Source organism: Camellia sinensis, chromosome 13, assembly GCF_055761805.1.
Source record: "Camellia sinensis isolate YWXY chromosome 13, ASM5576180v1, whole genome shotgun sequence".
Taxonomy (NCBI): Eukaryota; Viridiplantae; Streptophyta; class Magnoliopsida; order Ericales; family Theaceae; genus Camellia; species Camellia sinensis.
Window position 1 is genome coordinate 7308892 of NC_138973.1, and position 23455 is coordinate 7332346.

Sequence of the window (23455 nt, forward strand, 5' to 3'; positions counted from 1 at the left end):
TAAATTGTTATAGTCTGTTAATTTTTGAAAGGGTAATATGTTATAATCTATTGTTAATTTTTGAATAATCTATTGTAATGAAACATACAAGAGCTTGCATCATTGAAAGGGTGACTGGTATAATTTGTTATTGAAAGGGTAAGTGGTAATGAAATAGGTTATTCTTTTATTCTATTATTCTATTAAACAGGTTATTCTATTGTAATGAAACAGGTTATTCTATTAATCTATTAAATCATTGATTTCATATGGTATTTTTGAATAAGCAGAAATGGAGATTGGTTCGAACAGTGGTGACTTCTTTTTGAATGAGCAGAAATGGAGATTGGTTTGAATCAAATTTATGGAGTGCAACCGTGTGAAAAAATCTGTCTTCAAAGCTCTGTTCAAAAACCTGTGTGAAAAAATCTGTCTTCAAATCTGTCTGCAAAAACCTCTGATAAAATCTGTCTTCAAAACTGTGTTCAAAACCTGTGCAAAAAAATCAGTCTTCAAAAACCTGTGTCAAAACACCTGTTGCAAAAAACTGTGTTAAAAAACCCGTCAAAAAATCTAACTTCAAAACTGTGTTGAAAAAATCTGTCTGCAAAAACCTGTGTCATAAAATCTGTCTTCAAAATTGTGCTAAAAAACCTGTGTAAAAAAATCTGTCCTCAATTTTATGGAGTGCAACCGTGTGAAAAAATATGTCTTCAAAGCTCTGTTCAAAAACCTGTGTGAAAAAATCTGTTTTCAAATCTGTCTGCAAAAACCTCTGATAAAATCTGTCTTCAAAACTGTGTTCAAAACCTGTGCAAAAAAATCAGTCTTCAAAAACCTGTGTCAAAACACCTGTTGCAAAAAACTGTGTTAAAAAACCTGTCAAAAAATCTAACTTCAAAACTGTGTTGAAAAAATCTGTCTTCAAATCTGTCTGCAAAAACCTGTGTCATAAAATCTGTCTTCAAAATTGTGCTAAAAAACCTGTGAAAAAAAATGTCTTCAAAAACCTGTGTGAAAAAATCTGTCTTCAAAATTGTGTTAAAAAAATCAGTCTGCAAATCTGTCTCTAAAAACCTGTGTAAAAAAATCTGTCCTCAAAACTGTGCTAAAAAACCTGAGTGAAAAAATCTGTCTTCAAAAACCTGTGTGAAAAAATCTGTCTTGAACAAGCTATGTTCAAAATATCTCTTCAAAATCTGTGTTAAAAAACTAGTGTTCAAATTCTGTGTTTAAAATATCTGTGCAGAAAACTGTGTCAGAAAACCAGTGCAATCATTCTTCAAACAAAAAACCTATGCAATCATTCTTCAAACAAACACATATAACAACCTGTGTCAAAATATTCTTCAAACAAACAAGCATTCGTTAAACATGTAACAACCTGTGTTGAAACATTCCTCAAACAAACAAACATATAACAACCCGTGTTCAAGCATTCCTCCAACAAACAAACATAATTTTAACAACCTGTGTTCAAACATTCTTCAAACAAACAAACAAACAGATAACAGATTACATGTTTATACTCCTCCAAAATAACTGTCATATATCATAAATTTTCATACATATCATCTATTTCAACTTCTAACTGTTATTTAAATTATTACATATTCGTAACTAATACAACAATAATTACAAGGAAGCAAAAGATCTCATAAATGCAACACCAACTTCGATTTAAGTCTGTTTGCAATTTTTGCATCTGCGTGCTTTGAATTTGAAGTTGTTCGCTTTGAAATTGCAAGTGTTCACCCATACTTCGAAGTTGTTTGGTGACGGTTGGTATGTTGTCCATTTACACTTTGTTCTTCAAATGATCTGAGGTACTACCGCTAGCATTTGAAGTTGACATCTACAAAAATATGAAGCCAAATCTCAATCAGTTAATGTATTAGTCTGAGAACTGTTTAAAAAGTAGGAAAGGTTTGAATTAAATGGAAGCAAACAAGAGCTATACTTTGGTATTATACCATCCCAACATGAACAACAAATGGTTTATGATATTATACCAACATCAACAAAAGCAAAATAACTCAGTTGAAATAGCAGAATATTGAACATCTGATATTATACCATCATGATAACTAGCAGCCTGACTAATGAAGTTTGAACAAGCATACCCAGTCTGAAAAGCAGGGCCATCTAATTCTATCAAAAAAAAAAAAAAACAGTATACAACTCTAGTCCAGGAAAAGGCACCTACAGCATGGGGACACTCAATTGTCTAAGGTTTCACCATGGTGAAGTTCTTTCTGTATCTAATATACATACAGACACGTAGACTTTTGTTTACAAATATCTAAGCAATTACTGAGCTCTAATAAATAAATTAGTAGAACTACCAGCTTGGAATTGGAACAATACTAAGAGAAGGAAATATATGAAATGGACTCTAAGTTCAATTCTCATGGGAGGCCAAAGATTGTCTACGGAAAGAGTTAATGCAGCTGATATTGTGATATTAATCAGTAATTTTAGTGTTCCAACAGGGTTAAGAGTGGCAGAAGCTGCCATTTCAAATCAACAAGCATGATATTTTTCTGACTCTGTGCCTATATAAGTTGAACCTCCATTCTTTGTTGTTCCTGATCACTCTTCATTAATTTAAATTTAGGGACGATGTTGATTTGAATTGTAGGCAGAATTTATTCCCGAGTGCAGAGCCGTGGTTTTTCCTATGGTGAAACATCCATTTGTGGTGGTTTTTTGGTTGCTGAACTTCCTAAGATGGAATTTGAAAGGGAAGAGCATGATATAAAACACTGCCCTTTGCCTGAGGAATCTTATGCTTTGCCTCCATATATGGATATGAAATCATGGGAAGTTCAAGCATTCAAGGATAACCAATTGGAAATGTACAGGTTCACTGCTGAGCAGAGATTAAATGCTATAAACATTTCTCGGTCTCTTGCAATGGCATATATTATGGATCAGGTGGATTACAGTTCTTTTTCAGCACATCTATGTTATGGATCAGGTGGGCTCAGGAGTTCAAAAAAGTAACATTTTGTTTCCATCTTTAATGAAGTAGCTTATATAACCTAACTACAGTTTGATCCGAAACTGATTTTCATTTGTACTATTAATAATGCTTAGACTGGACCTCAACCTCAACAACAAGAAGAAGGTTTTCTGAATGCTCATACCCTTTTCAGTATATATCAACAACAACAACAACAACAACAACAACATATTATTATTATTATTTTATTTTATTTTATTTTTTGCTTCAAAAGAAAATTAAATAGAATCCCTAAATCAATCTCTAAGTCATATATACACACAAACCCTAAATCAATTTCTAAATTACATATAAGTTATACTGTTATATATACAAACCCTAATTAATTTCTATATTACAAATCCTAAATCAGACCACTAAGTTATACTGTTACTAGCGTATGCCCGTGCCTAAAGGCACGGTGTAAATAATATTAGGATTATAATATAATTGTAATCGCAACACTATTTAAATTTAAGATTAAAATGCAATTATAAAAATATATTTGATAGTTTAACCAAATATATTTTATAGTTTAACCAAAAATATATTCGAATAATTAAAAGTTGCTCCTCATAACTTGATTGGACTCTATTGCCTAAAGGGAATCATAGTTTAACCAATTTCATAGGCCAATGTAATTAATTGCATGCTTCCGACATATTAAGGAAATAAGAGTGCATACTTCTCTGCTGAAGAGCATTCAGTGAACTCACAGTCATATTATTTTGACCCTCCATCTCCAATTAGGATATTTTCACAACTCCTGCGGACAGGCAATGCTTGCTTTTTCTGACGCAAAGCAAGGTACAACAGCCTAATGCACCTGGCAAAATCCACCATTTGATTTGGCACCATTCCCCCCCTCCCCAAAAAAAAAAAAAATTAACATTGATTAAAAAAAAAGTATAGAATTTTAGACTAAAAGTCAAGAGTAAAGCAGATAAACATGAGCAATAATTATCTTCGCTTAGACAAATTAATCATCTACCCAGAAACCTAATCAAACCAAACTAAGCCTTATGTTACAATCAATTGGGATTGGCTACGTGAATCGATTTCGTTTTTTCCATCCTGCTCTGTCAAGTTATAATTTAATTTACAACCCCAAGTGACCAGTTCATCTTCTTCAAATGATACATTGACACTGCATCATCAGAGCGACGATACTACAGCTAAGGACTCTAAAACCCATAAAATTAATCTCAACCCATTAGCGACTAAACAAAGAAGAATCCATATCATGTCACGCACCCAAGAAATCTTGATAAATAAATGAGTAATATTGTCAACACAACGCAGGTATTCAACCCAAAGGCACAACAAATCACTAAAAATAAAGGGGGATGTGCAGAAAGGCTAAATAAAATTACCTCTCTCTAAAACAATTAAGCCTTTAAATGAATTGGTCCCAAATAACTTCACATGGTATCATAGCAGACAACATTTAGTTTTAATTGATTAAATGTTATGATATACTACATTGATTAAATGTTTAATAATATCTCAATACCTAACATTTAATTTATAACACATGGGTGAAACTATAACGGATAATATTGCCACTTTTGCTGCAGCAACTGCACTTCAAAAATTTTTGGAACTCCAAAAGATCAACTTGGATTGTTCTTCTCGGGTCTCCTATCAAAGCCTAATATAGTGACATGTTATATAAAGAGCATAATAAAATGGCGCTTAAGAATTTATAACATGTCATTGGAGTTTGGACTACAGCATTGTTTAAATGAACTTTTGTTTTGAGAAAGAGGATATATGAACTTTATTAACATTGTTTAAATGAGAACTTTATTTAGATTCTGGAAGTAAAAGAAGGAATAAATGACCAAACCTTTGAGCCTTGAACCCTTTCATAACTTCAAGAAACTCATCATATTTATCCCTTTTATCTTGAAATATGTCCTTAACTGCCTTGAGATATGCCAATGCATCATTGGTAGTTAGTTTCTGTGTGCTCGCTCCACCCATCATCTGGGATTGCCCAGAGCTTCATTACCCACACCAAATAAAAAAATTAAAAAAAAATCAATATACTAATTTAATCAGGTGAGAGATTTCATTAAACATTAAACTTAGGTCAAAATATATTCTTTCAACAAAGATGGGTCTTAATTCCTATTTTTATCTTCAACCCTAGATATATAATCAAACTTCAGACAGATTTTATAAAGAAAAATTCAACAAAAATCAGATCTTTGTTCTCCTTGAAGGAACAACATACTGAGTAAAAGAATGAAAAACAAAAATACTGAAGTTTAAAATCCGAAGCCAAACAAAATACCTAATCAGTAAATAACTAACAGACTCGCACTCAACAATTTCAAACATGATTCACCAAATTTTCAGAAATTTTACTTGCTTACAATTTCTTATTAAATAAAGAAGCACTCATAATTACAGCTTACAATATCACAATATTAGAAAAATGAGAGTTAAAAAAAAACAAACTAAGAGAGAGATAGAGAAAGGACTCACGGTTCGGCGCGAGAGGAGACGATGGGGCGTTTGAGTTGAGAAGCCATGTACATGTCATCTCTAGCCCTCTTCATCTTCGTAATCAAAACTCTCAATCTTCAAAAAAAACTCTGATGGAATGCCACATATTGAATAATCGAAGTGCTTAAGTATAACATTATTGTTGGTTAAAATATTACAGGGTACCACAAATCATATTATTGGCATCATATCTATAATTTTTCATAGTCAAATTACAGCAATTGATAATGACCTGGTACGACCATTGGTTGCAATGAGGATATTTTGCTGCTCGGAAAATAAATTATACCCTTCTTGGCATGTAGTAAGTTGGAAGGAAAAAGAGAAAAATAAAACTAAGAAATAGTTTCAAAATATGATAAAACTCATCCCAAACCTAGATGAAAACGACAGGGGAAAATGGAAATTTACAACCAGTAAAAAGGTCCAACTAAATGTTCAGGCCCAATTTAATATAGGACCTGAATAAAGAAAAATAATTGAAATGTTAGCATGCAATTCAACATCATCTTAGTCCTATATATATATAAATTCATAAAATACATCCATAAAATACACACAAATCTATATATATATATATATATATCAGTTCATCAAAGCCCACACAAATGCATATATAGTCAAGATTTTGAAGAACCTCACCAATTTGCTATGTATGAGTGATGTGAAATTTTATAAAAGTGTTCCTAACTATTTTCTAATTATATTTTTGGTAATAACAGCCACATGCATCCACAAACATTCACTTCAACTTGCCTCATTCAAAAATTTAAAATTACACATCACAAACAAGAAGAAACGAAATTTAGCATATATTCTAAAAGAAACTATTTAACATTGATTTTTTTTTTTATAATTTTCTTAAAGAATATATTGTATAAATTGATAAAATGTTTAACTATTTTTTTTTTTAAATTGTATTAAAGACTCCTATATATAAATCCACAACAATTGACAAATTAATGTTTATAAATTATAAATCCAGAATGGGACACCAAAAGTTAGTGGTATGCTCATGATAACTAACTGATACACAGCTACTTCACCTAAAATTCCGATCGAATATGAGAAACTTAACCTTCTAGGTTGGAGAAAATTCGGAAGAGACATACAAAAAAAAAAATGTAGCTCAGATTTTGACCTACATAACTCTAGGAAAAATTGATAAAATGTTTAACTATTTTTTTTTTTTTAAATTGTATTAAAGACTCCTATATATAAATCCACAACAATTGACAAATTAATGTTTATAAATTATAAATCCAGAATGGTACACCAAAAGTTAGTGGTATGCTCATGATAACTAACTGATACACAGCTACTTCACCTAAAATTCCGATCGAATATGAGAAACTTAACCTTCTAGGTTGGAGAAAATTCGGAAGAGACATACAAAAAAAAAATGTAGCTCAGATTTTGACCTACATAACTCTAGGAAAAATCTAAAGGAGTAAGGATTAATATGTGTAAATCTCTCTTGTTTTTCTCTATCATTAAATCCCAAGTTACTTTCATCAAACTTGTAAGGTGTTTCATAGTGATGGATGAGTGTGTTCCCCAAGTGTCCAAAGCGTGTCCAACTATCTGTATCTAAAAAAATTTAAATAATAATAATAATATAACATGTTTGGACACGTGTCCAACATGTATTCAACACAGGCACAACACTTTTTTAGATGTATTTGTGCTTCTTAGATCACCCAAAACAGTAAAGTAAATAGAAGGGAAAGGTGGAGATTTTGTTTGCTTCATCATTAAGCCACCTGTCAAGCTATCAAAGAAAAAGATATAAATTTTGCACCCAAAAAAAAACACTTTTCAGATCATTTACTAATTACAGGAAACATATTGCAAATGCAAGTAAAGCACTATGTTTCATAACGGGCTTTGTGAAGTTTGAAAAAGGGTCAGGAATCACCCTTCAAAAGCATACCCAGCGGTTAACAGCAAATTTATGTATTGCAAAAGAAAATTGTTTAGTTTGATATTGAATTCTATTTTGAGAATAACAATATCTTCCACTTTAGTTGTGTTTCTCATGGCATAATCCTTTCTTTTCTTTTACTTCTTAACTTCCAAGTCCCTAGCTAGTAGCTAGTAGCTACTATACGTCGATTATAAAGTTTAATCAAAAGAATTCTAAAGAGTGTTTTTTATGCTTCCTTACTTCCTGCATGATTCTTCTTATTATGCTCACCTTGTGAAGACAAATGCTGGCCCAAGTTTAACTCCCTTTGATGCAGTAAATTTGAATCGGTTGAAGATCAGCCACCTGGATAGAATGGGAATTCCTTGTTCTATTTGAAGACTAAACTGCATATAAAACAAATTTGAAGTAAAAAATATAGCACTTTTAAGTTTTTGAACCACATTGGCAATAACAATATTTAGTTTTAGTTTGGTAATTAAAGATATATTACTCGACTGAAACTACAATCATTTGCCTTTGCAAATTGAGACTCCTGCTTCAGTACTACCATATTGTCCTCATAACTGCCACTGTACAACAGGTAATTCACAGAGAAGTTTCAATCAGTTTGTCAGTTAACTATGAATTTGTGGGTGAATGTAAAGCATATAACTTTCAATTGTTTGAGGTTTATGTGTCATGCATATATATTGACAACTACAAGTACTTGAAGAAATTGTTCATACACGAATGAAGAAATTGAAATTAATATCTGAATGGCTAGCAGATGGGAACGATTACGACCAAATGATGTTAACAAACTGTTCCATTTTGAACTCAAAATTATATAGATAATGAAAATTACAAAAGGAATAGAGGAGGAGCGAAAAAGGGGCCTCGTAATTACTGGGGTGGAAATGTTAGGGATATCATTATCTAATATCAGCCATGTGCATCCAATTCAATTCAAGTTAAATTCGATAATATGTTCCAAAAGCCTCTCTTGCCTTTAACCAAAACCCAAGTTTTTTTTTTCTCTGTTTGTGTTTTCTATGATTATTATTATTTATTACTTTTCTATAGTTTTTAAATTCCATGCAAAGGACTTTTTTTTTTCTTTTTGTATTCATATTGCAAAAGCTTGGAGCATTCTTTGTATCACATAATTAGTATGAAATCCTGTAGGCCTCAAAAACTAGAGAAAAAAGGCAAGTTGGGTTCCATGTGAGCAGACCTCATAGGCATGTTGTTTCCAACAAAACAATCACCTTACCAAATAAAATTATAATAATTTTAACAACAATTAAAATGAACAATTTTTTTTTTAGGAAGGTAGGTCGGCAGATAATGTGGCCTGTAGTATATGCTTCTCAAATTCATTGTACTATGCTGAAAATTATTATGCTGCTGCATATGGAGAGGTTATAGTATCTTCGACTATGCTCAAATATTATTGTGCTGCTGCACATGGTGGTCCACTAAGAAATGCAAAACAAACGTGTAAAGATGTTCTTTTTCCCCTAATTTGATCACAAATCTATGGAACACGCCAAAATATTTTATCAACAAAACAATTTGCAGAGCCTTAAAAACTAGTGTTGGACTCATGCAATGCATTGGATAATTAATTTTAAGCAGGCATTTCTTGCTAAATATATATTATAATACATTTAAGACAAACACATAAAGTGCACAGTTAAGACTAGTACCAGTAACCCAAGAAACCCACATTGAGGACGACTATATCATACTCACATTTGAGCAGAAATGAAGAGAAAATTTAGGGCAAAGATGAACTGTCCATCTTCTGATTTCGTTTCTGACGCGTTAATGCGCCTCGCCACCTGGTCTTTCTCATCACAATCAGCCCGTTTGAGATCGCCGTTCTGACGAGTCCAACGATAGTCCTTTGTAGACAAAGGTTCCAAAACAGTTGAGGGGAGTGTAGGGTCTGGATTTGAACATATGGCTTGTGGAGGGATTGGAGAAGATCGAAGGTAGGGTTAGGGTTTTGGATCCGACGACGAGAGTGGAGAAGACGATGTAGACGACCGGCGAAGAGAATAGGAGAAGAGAGAGAGGGCGGTGAGGGAGGAGGTGTGGCGGCGGCGGCGGTGGTCGCCGGTGGCGGTACCAGAGGCGACGACGTAAGAGGCGGAAGAGATAAAAGAGAGAGGAGAGTGAGAGGGAGTGTTAGGTTAGGTATTGGGGATTTGAGATGGTGACAAACAAGAGGGGGGGGAGAATTCATGCGCGGGAAAAAAGAATAAATAATTTTTTTTTTTTTTTGTAGTTAATGATTTTTATTTTTATTTTTTTTAGGTTACTAAAGTTAAAAATTTATTTGTTTCATTTTTATTTTATTGAAAAAAAATTATTCTTTTTTTATTTGGTAAAATAGGGGTAAAAGTATAAATCTAGATATATTTAAAATTATAAAATTTAGATACATTTAAAAGTATAAATCTCATTAAAAAAATAAAATTACACCAAATATAAAAAAAAACATTTATTTTTTTATTTTTTGTATTCATAGATATTTTTCCCTCTCTAACTTTTAGTAATGGGAGAGGTCCACAATAATTTTTTTTTTTTTGTAGTCTAAGGTCCCTCACTCACACCCATATATATAACACATTCTCTCATTCTCTCTCCTTTTTTTTCTTGCACCAAACAACTCCTCTCTCTTTGCTCTTCATTCGCAACATTGTTCAGAGCTTCATTAGCATTGACTACGATGGAGGAATTTGCATAAACAACATTTATAAAGCTTTGCAAATGAAGATCATCGATTTATATGAAGATTCCTGATAGTGCTTTATACAGCAAGATTTACATGAAGTAGAGCACTAGTCCTCATTGTTATTCCTCCGATCACTAGTCCTCCAATGAAGATTCCTCCGTCGACAAATATGAATTCGTTTAGTAACTTGCTACTGTGGATCTTCGACGAGGCTGCATCTGAAGGGTTCAACTAATTTCTTTCGATGTTTAGAGACGTGCGAGATCAAGATGCCCAATAAAATTTCTCTATGATGTGTCCAGAGAAATTTGTGATGTGTAAACAGAAGTTGTGGTAGTGGTAGAGGAGATGGAGGAGAGGTAATGGTAGTAGTAGTGGCAGTAGTGGTGGTGGTGGTAGTGGAGTGGTGCTAATGGTGGTAGTGATGATAGTCGTAGAGGTGGAGTGGCAACAGTGGTAGTAGTGGTGGTAGTGGAATGACATTTGCAGTAGTGGTGAAGGTGGTAGACGAGATGTGTGGTGAGAGAGAGATGAGTGAGAGACAGATAGAGAAGATAAACAGAGACAGAGTGATAAGCGAGAGAGACAAAGTGGTCGCTAAAAGTGCATTTTCTTGTATTGGATCGATAAGTCTAGAGGGAGCTTGGTAAAAACCTTAAAGAAGGGAGGAAGAAAGTGAGCAAGGCGAACAAACGAATATATATTTGCAATTGATCAAACAAACATAAATATGAAGTACCAACACAAAATACTCTTCGAAATGTATGAGGGCTTAGGGGCAAAACTTGGAGAGTCCTAAATTTTGAGAGGAAATTTCAAATTAAAGTAAAATTTTGGTAATTACACACATTATAGGATTAATTAGACAATAAATTAATTAAGAAAATTAAATTATCATTAGCTAACTTAAATGATAGTGACAATCACTTGTTTTCCAACGAATCCATTGATGACATCTCTCTTTAACTCATAAGTTTTCCATTTACTCGCTACTTCATCTTTACCTTTAAGTTTGTAATTTTTATTTCTTTAGTAGAAATTTCACTTTTTCAATAATTTCACCTAAACAATAAGGTTAAATTTCACTATTTAAAGATAATGAAATTTCACTACTTAAAATGATGGTATGTTTTATGATAACGATGACGAGGATTACAAATTCAATTAGCATTAAATAATTATGTAATTTTATGTGAGAAATTCATCATAATTTAAATGACTTTTATCCTACAAACTCAATTATAATTGGATTCAAATGGATTGGACAAAGGGTACCGCCTCTTACACCAACACCACAAAATTATGATAATAAATTTTAAATAATATATACTTTGCAAAAAAATATAAAAATTATCATTTAGAATTTTATTGACACTATGAATTATCTTCAATCTAGTTACGCACTATAAGAAATTGCACATTTGAAAACTAAATTTTTAATTGTTAAAAATCATTTTTAGTCGACGAATGTAATTCCCAATTAAATTATCACCCAATTGGTCATTGACTAATTGTCGGGAAAAGTATTGGGGACTAAAATTATTTTAGTAGCCAAAGAATACCATTCGTCGACTAATAATTTAGTCGCCATAATTTTGTTTATAAATTTAATTTGAACTTTAATCAACTAAATTTTTAGTCGTAGATAAATTTTATGACTACTATGTTTTATTTAGTGATTAAAATATAGTCGCCAATTCTTTTTTCCATTATCAGCGACAAATTAATTTTGTAGCCAAACATCTAATTGACTCCTTTAGCTAGCAACTAAGCTTTTTTGTAGGCAACAAAATTGTAGCTTTTTTGGTGACTTAGAATGTTTAGTCATAAAAAATATCGACAATTTTTTTGGCGATTAAATTTTTAGTAGGCAAAAACTTCAAATTTTTTGGGCTACTAAATATTTAGTCACCCAAAAAAATTTATTTTTCATCTTATTTTTATTTTTTACTACAAATTATTTAGACACCAAAAATATTTTCTTTATTTTGGCTACCAAATATTTAATCGCGCAAAAGCCTTTATTTCTTTTTGGCTACGAATTGGTTAGTTGCCAACAACTTCACTTCTTTTTAGCTACTAAATGTTTATTCATCAAAAACTTTCTTTACTTTTTTTATTTTTAATTTTATCTTTATACACACACACACATATATATATATATATATATTTATTTCGCCACAACCTGTATTTATTCTGTGCAACCTGTACCTTGTATATAAAGAAAATAATAACAATCCAAGAAAATTTAACTTTTAGCATCAAATTCGAAATATAATAGAAATTCCATACGAATCAAGCATAATCCAACCTAAAATAATAATTTTATACAAAACTGAGGATTATACAAAAATCATGTCTACCGTACACAAAACAAAAATAATATCCACAATACCATGTCAAATGATAATCTATACCATGCCAAAAGTAATATGTTCTATGCCAAAAGCAATTTGTACCATGCCAATAGTTATCTGTATGAATAATAGTAATCCAAAAAAAAAAACGAAGGGCAACATAATAACGGATTATAAAAAAAACAATGTCCTCCGTACAAAAATAAAGAATATCCACTTTTTCACGCCAAAAACCATTTGTAAAAATAAAATTAACCATTAGTATTGATTGAATAACATCATCATTTCAAATTATAAAAGAAAATTATATAAAACTCGAATGTATATTATATTTTCAAAATTGTATAATTATAGCCGTAATCATATGTTGCATGTCCAAACAAGTTTCTGCCAAGTTTTTCCCTCCCGAAATGCAATTTTTCAGTTAAGTTTAAGGCAATTTTTGGCCACGGTTTAGTATTTGTTACAACTGATGAATCCTTTTGCGACAGATAATTTGTTTCTGTTGCTAATGATAACGCCTTTTTGCTCATTTATCAGCAACAGTCATTTTCTGTCCCAACAAATGCTATTAGCGATGAATTATTTTATCCATCTAAAATGTGTAGCTTTTGCGACGAAAATCAAGGCGTCGCAAAAAGTTATACTTGGTTTTTACGACAATTTTTAAGCCGTTGCAAAAAATTCCGTGTCTAAAGCTCCTTTTTCTAGTTGTGGTAATATTAAGATATTTTCTTCACTTAAAATATTATTCATGTGACAAATACTATTATAAAAATAATAATTAAAAAAAAAAGGCTTACATGGCCATAAACAACCAGTGGAATGACTCACCTGGAGATAATGTACACCATTAATTTTTGTTGGTGTAGTAACTAACTCAAAGATGGAATTTCCATTGGATTTCCTGAAATCTGGAAACCTAGAGGAGCTATTTGTGAAATCTATGAACCTCCAAGACCCTGCATCTCACATGGCCAAACAAGTATATAATAAGATCCAGAATAAGTACCAAGTAAATAGGGTTTATAAAGTACCAAGCAAAGAGCATGTATTATAAGAGCAGTACCATACTGGTATCATACTACCCAGACAGTTGTGCGGGTTTAAAATCTTGGTGTGTGGTTTGGATGAAGGGCTGCTGCTGTTCAAGGCAAGGTGTGGCAATGTAGCTCAAGGCAAATTCTGCTCTATCTGTTCTGTTTAGGTGCTTCAAGGGCTGCTGTTCTGCTTTGGTGTTTCGAAGGGTTGGTGCAGGGTCTGATCTGATTGATGCCTAAAGGAGTGCTGTGTTGTTTGTTCTGGTTTTGGTGCTATAGTGCCTAACATATCTGGAAAGTGATTGTCTAGAATCTGCTGTAGCTAAGCTCTTTGCATCTGCCAAGAGAAGAGGAATGCTAGTGAATATGGTGCTTTTAGTTGTTGCTTGCAGAACTTGCCACCTGAAGGAGAGATTCAGGCTACTACTACTTCCTTTCAGGTCCAGAAGCTTCTGGTTTCTGGTAGAATAAGAGAGGCTTTACAATGTGCACAAGAAGGTCAATTGTGGAGGCCAGCCCTTGTTCTTGCAGCTCAACTTGGTGATCAGGTTGCTCTGTTTGGTGCCTAAAGGAGTGTGATCTGATTGGTGCTGAAGGGCTGCTGCTGTTCAAGGCAAGGTGTGGCAATGTAGCTCAAGGCAAATTCTGCTCTATCTGTTCTGTTTTGGTGCTTCAAGGGCTGCTGTTCTGCTTTGGTGTTTCGAAGGGTTGGTGCAGGGTCTGATCTGATGGGTGCCTAAAGGTGTGCTGTGTTGTTTGTTCTGGTTTTCGTGCTCTCTTGCCTAACATATCTGCTTTTCCTGGTTTTCTTTTCTCTCTGTTTTGTTTGCTCGTTGGTTTTTGACCAACTAGGAGGTTGGAGCTTGATTTAGCTCCAAGCTCCTCTTTATTGATGTAATTTTCCATATTCCATCAATAAAGTCTTCTTTTTGCCGATCAAAAAAAATACTACCCAGACAGTTCCCCACAAGCATACTACAACTCCGACAACGGTTTCCTACCAATCCTGCAGTATCTCATGCACATCATAGACAGATGGCACTTCTCTCCCCAGCCACCAACGCCATTGATTTATTACCAGCACTTGGCAAGTACTCCTATCACCCTCAGCATGACAAGCTCAATTTACCTTGGAGAATAGTTTTGTTCAATCGTTCTATGTGTCAAGTCTGCATGAAACTATGAGGCATGGAGACTTGCCTTCTATGGCTAGGGAAATTGGAGGCCAAATAGTACCAAGCAAGCATCATAGAGGACAAAAGACCTCTCACCTTGGTGGTGGGCAGAGATAGACCGACAAAGGGGCTGGTAGGGGCAGTGCAACCCAAACCAAAAAACTCATTAAATATTATAATATGGCCCATGTCCATGTTCATGCTCATGCTTCTTAGCTAACAGTGATGGTAACTCAAAAAAAAAAGCATGCAGTACTGAGCATTGTTGCCCTAGCTCCTTATGGTACCCTCCATACATTGTTTACCCATTTTTAAAGCTCTACCTTCTTCAGCAACGACAAACCCATTCTGCCAAACCTACCCACTTGACCATTCCATATGAAAGACATTGTACACCTACAAGATCCCTCATCCACCTTCACTCATATTCTGTCCTCTGCTGCCCTTTCTTCACCCTCCCAAAAAGATTTTTGGCAGCCCATCCTTCAGCTTCTAACCTCTCCACTGAACTCCTTGAGCATTTCCCCCACCACAAGCCAACCACCTCCACCTACATCTCTGGATTCTTAAGCAAACTCTACCTCCCTTTCTCAATAAATGGCCACTTCGAAATATTTCCCTAACATTACTGACAAGGCTTCGGCAAATGATGCATCTACTGTCCATTACAGGCCACCAGAATGTCCGGAACACTGACCCATCTACAGCTCCCTGTGAGACATCACACATCATCTAGTACAACCATCACAACTCAACCTGTGTTATCTTTATAAAGCAGCTTGCTTGACTATTGTTGTCTTCGAGAACATAGATGGTATTCCCCTGGTCTTTGAAGATACTGTCTTACCGCGCAAATTAAAGAGTTCAACCAACTTCTTTATCAATCAACCAAAAAGGTAAAATCACCTTAAATCAACTAAACTAGATAAATTCCTAGGGAGTTTTTTCTCCAACCAGGAAAGGATTATATCAATCAACATCATCTGCCTAGGTAAACATGATATGGGCTTCTAACATAAAGAAACAGCAAACTTAATAGTGAATTGTGGAGAAAACACCTCAGGGCAAACCAATGCAGATGATCCCACAATGGCAGATCACAAAACCAATTGTATGATGATGACAAAAAACAAAGGAACTAGAAATGGGCTTACTTATTATGAATTAGAAGGAAGAAAAAATGTGAAATTCATTTGATATCTAATCTAGTTATAAGTTTATCTTACAGGAAAAATGTCTGTATCGTATGCTGCCCAAAAGAAAATGGCAGTCATCATGGCCAAGTAACTACCAAGAATGATTCCAGTAGCAAAAATCTCTGACAGCTTCCAGCTGTCTGGCTGAGGAGACGGCTTCACCCTATCTTTTGATATTGCCATAATGGTACCTGGCATGCCATAAAGGGAGTTAAGTATTGAGAACCACACACAAAAGCAGTATTTCAAGATAATGAAGAAAATGAGAAGAAATATGCATGCATGTGGTAACTGGAAAAGGGAATGAGTATTTAGTGTAACAAAATACAACCATCATTAAGGATGGCAATGATCAGCACCATAAAGGGTGGGAAATCGAACTTCCATATGAGGGCGAGTAACATAAAACCAAGCTGTCAAAGCAGAGATAAAAGGGAAGTAAGTAAAAGGAAAACTACAAGCCATGAACAAGAGGATCCATCAAATACTTCATAATAATAATATTAAAAGTGAAAATTAAAATTTAAAAGAGGTTTTTCAATGGTCATCCCAAATTAAAATACTTACCACAATACGGATTGTAATAGAAACAGCATATATTTGTACCAATAGCACCCAAGATATAAATAAAATTAGTAACTTGAATAGTCCTAGCAACAGTTGGCTAACAAAGATATGTTTGATACCTATGGCTCAATGCACACTAAAAGACAAATTTTAGAGTGTGTTTATAAAGAAGTGGAGTAGGAATAACATTTCCCTTCTTTTCCTTTTTTTTCAAAAGAAAATAAAGTTAACAAATAAGACACACATCTCCTAGATAATAAAAGCTGTACCATTTCACCATTTGAAAATGTACAGGACTCTCAAATGGCTGCCTACTTGTCTAGGCCTAGAGCCAGCTCTACTTACCGTGTAATTTTTCATCCTCTGGAAGATAGCTCGACTAGTTAGTACGGCGCTGATGATAACACTAAGTCCAGGTTCAGTCAAGACTATGTCAGAAGCACTGCGAGCAGCATCAGTTGCATCAGCAACAACTATGCCAATGTCAGCCTTTTTAAGGGCAGGAGCATCATTAACTCCATCACTGGTCATTCCGCATATATGTTTTCTAGCTTGCAGACGTTTTACAATCTCATATTTGTGCTCTGTACCAACAAATAAAACATGGCCAATCAAACAAGAATCACAGAAGAAGATCTCGGTGAACATTCAGTGCTGGTAATTCAGTATTCTGTTGTGTATGCAACAATTGAAACGTATTACATAAAAAAAAAAATACCAACAGATTGGTCTTTAGGCCAAGTGGTCTAGCTTCCTCCTTAAAGGAGTGTAAGGTATCAAACCTTTCTCACTTGGAAGCTATGCCTAGGGTCTAGGTTTAGATATAGTTAACCAAAAAGTAGAAAAAATATCTTCGACTTACAGGAGGAATGAAAGATAAAAAAATTAAATAAACATTACTAGGGAAAACTCCAGCAAAACCATCAGCTTTTTCAATCAGCTCGTCAACTGGCAAAGCTGCAATTGACTCATCTTTGTGTTGTCCTAACAAGGCAGATGAAGGATACATATTGGTTCCCATTCCCAATCGCCGTCCTGTTTCCTTTGCTATTGCCAGTTGATCACCTAGTGGAGATTGAAAAGGTCAATGCCAATGGGGAAAAACAAAATAAATGAAAAAGGCCAATTTCCCATAATTGGAGATAGTGAGAAAGAGATGAAATTTTTAAGAAACAGAATTCTGGAAAAAAAAGAAAAAAGATGCAACAAGACTTTTTTCATGGCATAATGCCATGAACTAAAATAGTAAGCGCCCACACTGACAATAACTTGAACTCTGCAGCCACAAATATCAGGTAGAAGTAAATATCTATCTTTTCATCTCATAATTTTTTTTTTTGGTAATGATTAAACAGATCCGATTAAAAGCACTGACCGGGAGTATTCAACAGCAAAACAGAAAGAAATATTTATTAAAAAGGATGAAAAAGAAAAAGAATATACACACTAGTGATCATTTTAACATTTACCCCCAGATTCAAAGCCCTTGTAAGAGGCATAACCATGTCATAACCATGTCACATACACACCAGTCAATGTTCATGTCAGAAATTTTCTTCACTTTCTTCTCTTGCACCTGTTGAGCTCAAGAAATAACCATCAAAGACACACAAAACTGTCTCATTCAGATATCTACTACATATTTGAGATATTAATCAGAGTGAAATATGTCAATTAAGTGTAAAAACCATTAGTTGAGTGTTGTACACATTCTCTAATATAGACTGTTACATAAAACTAGGGGGTGGTGGAGCTGGCTTTAAAGTTTTTGCCCAAAACATAAATAAAGGCATCATCTTCTATTCAACAGATCAACTTTGGTCAACAGAAAATTGGCATTCCTCATCTTTTACTTTTCTGAAATTTTGTAATAAGCTTAAAAAAATATTCACAACTCAATTAAAGCTATATGATAAATTTAAGAAGGAAATCTACGATGAAAAGTGATTTTCATCAATTGTATGAATCTAAAGCAATAAAAGGGAAAAAATAGACATCAAAAAGAAGTATTTTGAGTCATACATATCAAAAAAAACTCAAAACTTCGTACTAAATGAAAAAATAATTGACAGCAATGGAGCCATCACAATTGATCTGATTATCTGCTACTATTTATTGCAGTGAGTGGTTTAAATTCAGCCTCAAAATGAGGCTTGGGGTTGATACCTTGGGTTGCCTCAGACAAGGCTTTTTAGATTCTGGAACATAGTTAATCTACAATTGTATACTCCCTCGTGATTACTTTCAGATATGATTGTCAATTTTTCAAGATTCACAGTGATTATATTTTCTTACACGTAAATCAACAAGTATCACTAGTTCACTACTAGCATGAATCCCTTCTTATCTGAAGCTTCTGGTACAATAAAAACAAAACACAAATACGATACATGCATACTTGTCTTAGGAAATTTCAACAAAAAGTAGTAATGAACCTAACTGTTTGAAGGTACATGACAAGAGAGTAATAAAGGAATGCAACCATGATAAGTTCATTAAAAAACAAAAGAAATGAATGGAAATAAATAAAACTTTGGTCAGCTTCCATAAAAATAAAAAGAAAAAGTCATGCCGGGTTGGGACAGGCAGGACAAGTATATCCAGCTGGAGTAGTGTGTGGAGGAAAAACTTTAATATGTGAACCCAAGCAGCTTGTATTTATAATATCTAATATGAACCCAAAAAAATGTAAGTAATTTGGTATAATTCATTCAGCTCTCATTCAAGATAAAAATTGCATGCATGAGGTTTAACAATGTGCAGGATCACATACGCAAGGAACCCAATCAAATAGTTTGAGGATTGGTCCCCTCTTCAATCGCAGGATCACATAGGCAGCATTTAGGAGGCCAATCATACTCTCCATCTATTACCCATTCTGAGTAAGTTTGGACCTATACAGTGACAACAAATACAACATAAGCCCTAGCGTAGCTGTAAATCCTACCATGCAAACAAGAACTCTTGATTAAGCAAACAGCTCCAAGAAAATAAATCATACAACTGAAAAAGAAACTTGTAGTGCATAGGACAGAATAAGTAAAGCAGGTATGGAGCTACCGATTTTCTTTATATGTTCAGTAGCTTTACAATGTTGCTAATTTACCAGTTTCTTAATTTTCTTCGTAACTTTTTTTTTTTTTGTAGGTATGAAGCTACTGATTTTCTCTCTATTGGATTTTCTTTGACTAATTTGCTTCATTTTCTTTTTGATTTAGGGCACAAGGTCTACACGTACATACTTTTATGGAGGCTGGACTATAAGGATAAGGAAGCAACTGAAATATTTCATGATGGGGTTCAATTATGTGGACATGATTTTGATGTCACTAAAATTGCTACTCATCCCAGGCACAAAAAGCAGATGAAACCCCATCAAGTTGAGGGCTTCAATTTTCTACTGAGTAACTTGGTTGCAGAGAATCCAGGTGGCTACATCATGGCCCACGCTCCAGGCTCTGGAAAAGCTTTCATGACAATTAGTTTTATGTAGAGTTTTTTGGCCAAGTATCCCCATGCTAGACCACTGGTGGTGTTGCCAAGAGGCATTCTGGCTACATGGAAGAAAGAGTTTTTGAGATAGCAAGTTGAGGACATTGCGCTATGTGACTTCTACTTTGTAAAAGTGGATAATCGAGCACAGCGGCTTGAGGTGAGGTTTGGTGGTGACTGTTCTATGTGTGTAAGAGAGAACAGAGAAGAAAGTGTTTGTGTGAAACAGAGAAGAGGGGCATGCGGTAATAAAATTTCTCACCCTTTAGCAACTAAATTATTATTTGTCAACAAATATTAATCAATAATGACTAATCTTTTGTAGTCAAAAACATAATTTCGCTACTAATTTTTTTTGCCGTCGGCAAAAATTGAACATAAAACGACTAAATTTTTTTAGTCACCAAAAGTTTACACCTTCTGTGAAATACTTTCTTTGGACAAATTCTCCACTCGAGTTTTGATGTATTTATCTTCCATATGCCCCAAGACTTTACATTTTGAGCACTTGGATGGAGTCCACAGGTATTCAACCCCAATCTCAACACTCTGATCTTCACATTTGATTAGAAAACCAGTAGGAAGAGAATCCAATCCTATTTCCACACATATTTTAGCAAATGAAATTCTAGCACTAGAAATCCTACTAAGCCCATCATCATCCCAAAATTCTAAAGGAATGTTAAACAACTTAATCCAAATCAAAATTCTATCAAGCCTCTCCTTAGATAATTTCAACATATTGTGCCACTTTTTCAGTACAAGAAAGTGCCCCCCAAAAAACCAGGGTCCATCCTTAACAACATTAGTACTACTTTCCACACAATCAAATAAGAAAAATATAAAACTGGTGGTAGTAGACAGTACCTCCCTCAATCCCTTGTTCTTCCAAAGATTAAAAGCATAGTTCCTCACATGGTTAAAAATAACTAACTACATCCATGTAACTGAGGCATAGAGATAAATTGCAAATGGTTAGAAATAGATTATACCACATGTAACTAATCCATCAGGCTTCAATCAGAATTCCTTGTGAAGAAAGACAAGAAGAATAAACTTCTAGTATCTTTGATTAGGGAAAAAACAAACAAAAATCTTAAAAGTTATAGTACATTCATCAGTTGACATATATACTTAATGTGGGAATTGAAAATGTCCTACACCATCTAGGTTGTACAATACATTCATCAATTGCACCACATGCACATATAAATGGATTTGTTAAATAATAATCTAGTTAACAAACACTTGGACTAAGTTGCCAACGCAAAAAAGAAAAACACTAAAAAAAATCTAATAATGAGTGAAAAATGATACCGCAGCTACGCAGGTTGCATTATCTTAATAAACAGACTAAAAGTTTGAGTCTCTCTTCCTTACCTAACAAAAACATGACAAAGGAAAAGAAAATACAATCAAAACATTTTATAAAAAGAAAAAATAAAAATAAAAAAGAAAAAAATGAAGCAAGAAGAGAATAGAGACATAGGACAGTATATCATGCAACACTAAACTCAGGCTGCTATCCAGCTCAATTCCCCAAGGTTTAGTTTGGAAAACAAGGAGCATGCAGGTCGGGCCTCCACCAAGGAAACATAGCCACTATAGCACTTGTTTATCTATCCTAATAGATGTCCTTATCAAAAAATAAAAAATAAAAAATTGAATTTCATTAAGGCAGTGTCATCTTACGAAGTGAACAACCTCAACCTCATCATAGGGCACAATCAATGTCAGAAACTATCAAGTTGTCCTAGATACAGTTTAATTTATGAATTCAATTTTATCTTTCATTTTGGAATGGCTTCCCAAAAATAAAAGTAGAGGTGGAGATTATAAAATGCTAGTGGATGAAGTCAAAGCAACCCAATAAAGTGTGAAAACCCACATGCACTTGCTTAGGGCTTTATTTTTCCAGTCAAAAAGTCTTATTCAAACTCGAAAACTAAAGCCATAGTTGTGTAAGTATCAATGCACCTTCCCTATTAACATCCACCCAATCCTAGCTTCATCAAATTAACCTCATAAACCCTAGCTTCATCAATTAACAGCTTTCAAAACTCAAAATTATACAAAATTAAAAAACCAAAATCAAATCCCTAGAAACTTTTGTGTTCTATACCAAACACTTGAAAAAACATACACACAAAATCAACTTACAAAACCTAAAGAAACAGAACAAGAACACTCCAGATTTATAGATTAATAAATAAGCATCAATCGACCAAAATATAAATTAAAATTAAACTCTTAACAGCAATCAAAATGATAAAAATCGAACAAATTTGAATGAATCAACGAGAACTCATCTCATGCACAGATAATCAGTGTGATCTTGAAAGCATCTTCGATGACATCAAAAATGTACAATAACAGGGATTGGGAACAAAGCTCTGTTCGTTATGAGAGAGAGAGAGAGAGAGAGAGAGAGAGAGATTTGCAATTCGCACCTCCATAAGATCGTCGACTGTCAATTGAGAACAACTTGAAGGAACTTGATTCAGAACAACTTGAATTGCCTATTTACCATTGCTCCACGAGCATTAAATAATTTCTCCTATTTACCAACTGAATGAAAATCAAAATCAAGTTACACAGACACAGACACTCATTCGTACAAATTTCGAATGAGTGTGAAACAGGAGAGATTGGAATACAAATTTAGAGAGAGAAAACAGAGTAAAAAATGGGAAAGAACAGAGTTTTAGAAGAGGGAGGGTTTCAGAAATAATCAGAGGGAGGCATACCTTGTTGATTGCTCTTCTAAAAAAAATTCTTTATTTTCTTAGAAACCAAACAGAGGCTCACTTGGTTAGATTAGGGTTTTAAACAGAACAACCACTTCGGCTTGCATTCAATCGAGCCAGAGAAAGAGAGAGGAATGAGCGCAATAGAGAGAGAAGAGAGCGAGAGGAGCGAGGGGAAGAGATGGAAGGAAGGGGCAACAGAGAGAGAGAGAGAGAGGGGGCGAAAGAGAGAGACGAAAGTGAAAGTAGAGAGAATACTATGCAAGAAGAGAGAATATAGATCTGTCAACCGGTTGCTCCGGTGTCAAATTTTTCAAAATTAAATAATTCAACCGTCAAGATCAACTTATGTAATCTAATGGTCAATAATGAAGTTGCATATGGTGTGCAACCCTTTAAGGGTTGCACACTACAACAGACCCCTACTGCTATATTCCTCTTATTTGAGTGAGCAAGTACTGTTACATTTCTCTCCATACAAAAGAAAGTTTATATAAAAAGATCAAACATGAACTATTATAATGCCAGCAAAAAGCCCTTCACAAGAAAGGCCTTGTTTGGCATGATCTAAAAAAGTCAAAAAGTCAAAAAATTACTATTCTATTTAAGTCACATCATCTTATTTAAGTCACATCATCTCTCTAACACATCACTTTAAACTCAATATCTAACCCATATTTCATAAAAAGTAAAAAAATACACTTATTTAGATTATCCCAAATCACCCTAAAA

The 23455-nt window shown here is 33.9% G+C and overlaps 2 protein-coding genes across 2 annotated transcripts; both read right to left on the bottom strand.

Annotated features, from left to right (window-relative positions):
- Positions 1-1513: 1513 nt before the first annotated feature.
- Positions 1514-5679, bottom strand: LOC114292570 (paired amphipathic helix protein Sin3-like 2). Its single transcript, XM_082901361.1, has 3 exons — positions 5477-5679; positions 4833-4988; positions 1514-1834 (listed from the first exon to the last, which is right to left on the bottom strand). Exons 1-3 carry the CDS (start codon positions 5548-5550, stop codon positions 1792-1794), a joined length of 273 nt encoding a protein of 90 aa, XP_082757487.1. The 5' UTR covers positions 5551-5679; the 3' UTR covers positions 1514-1791.
- Positions 5680-15213: 9534 nt separating this feature from the next.
- On the bottom strand, positions 15214-17399 carry LOC145805193 (plasma membrane ATPase 2-like). The gene is made up of 4 exons (XM_082900251.1): positions 16830-17399; positions 16249-16330; positions 15948-16108; positions 15214-15432 (listed from the first exon to the last, which is right to left on the bottom strand). Exons 1-4 carry the CDS (start codon positions 17130-17132, stop codon positions 15214-15216), a joined length of 765 nt encoding a protein of 254 aa, XP_082756377.1. The 5' UTR covers positions 17133-17399.
- Positions 17400-23455: the final 6056 nt, after the last annotated feature.

Bases quoted from the DNA above. Each gene is read 5' to 3' on its own strand.
- LOC114292570 (XM_082901361.1), bottom strand. From the start codon at position 5,550: ATGAAGAGGGCTAGAGATGACATGTACATGGCTTCTCAACTCAAACGC. The intron at 4,989-5,476 runs GTGAGTCCTTTC...TGGGTAATGAAG, and splicing joins GTCTCCTCTCGCGCCGAACC to CTCTGGGCAATCCCAGATGA. The intron at 1,835-4,832 runs GTTTGGTCATTT...ATATTTTTGTAG, and splicing joins AAAGGGTTCAAGGCTCAAAG to ATGTCAACTTCAAATGCTAG.
- LOC145805193 (XM_082900251.1), bottom strand. From the start codon at position 17,132: ATGTTCACCGAGATCTTCTTCTGTGATTCTTGTTTGATTGGCCATGTT. The intron at 16,109-16,248 runs GTTGTATTTTGT...ATGGCATGCCAG, and splicing joins CATTGCCATCCTTAATGATG to GTACCATTATGGCAATATCA. The intron at 15,433-15,947 runs GTAAGATAAACT...GATGTCTCACAG, and splicing joins ACGATACAGACATTTTTCCT to GGAGCTGTAGATGGGTCAGT.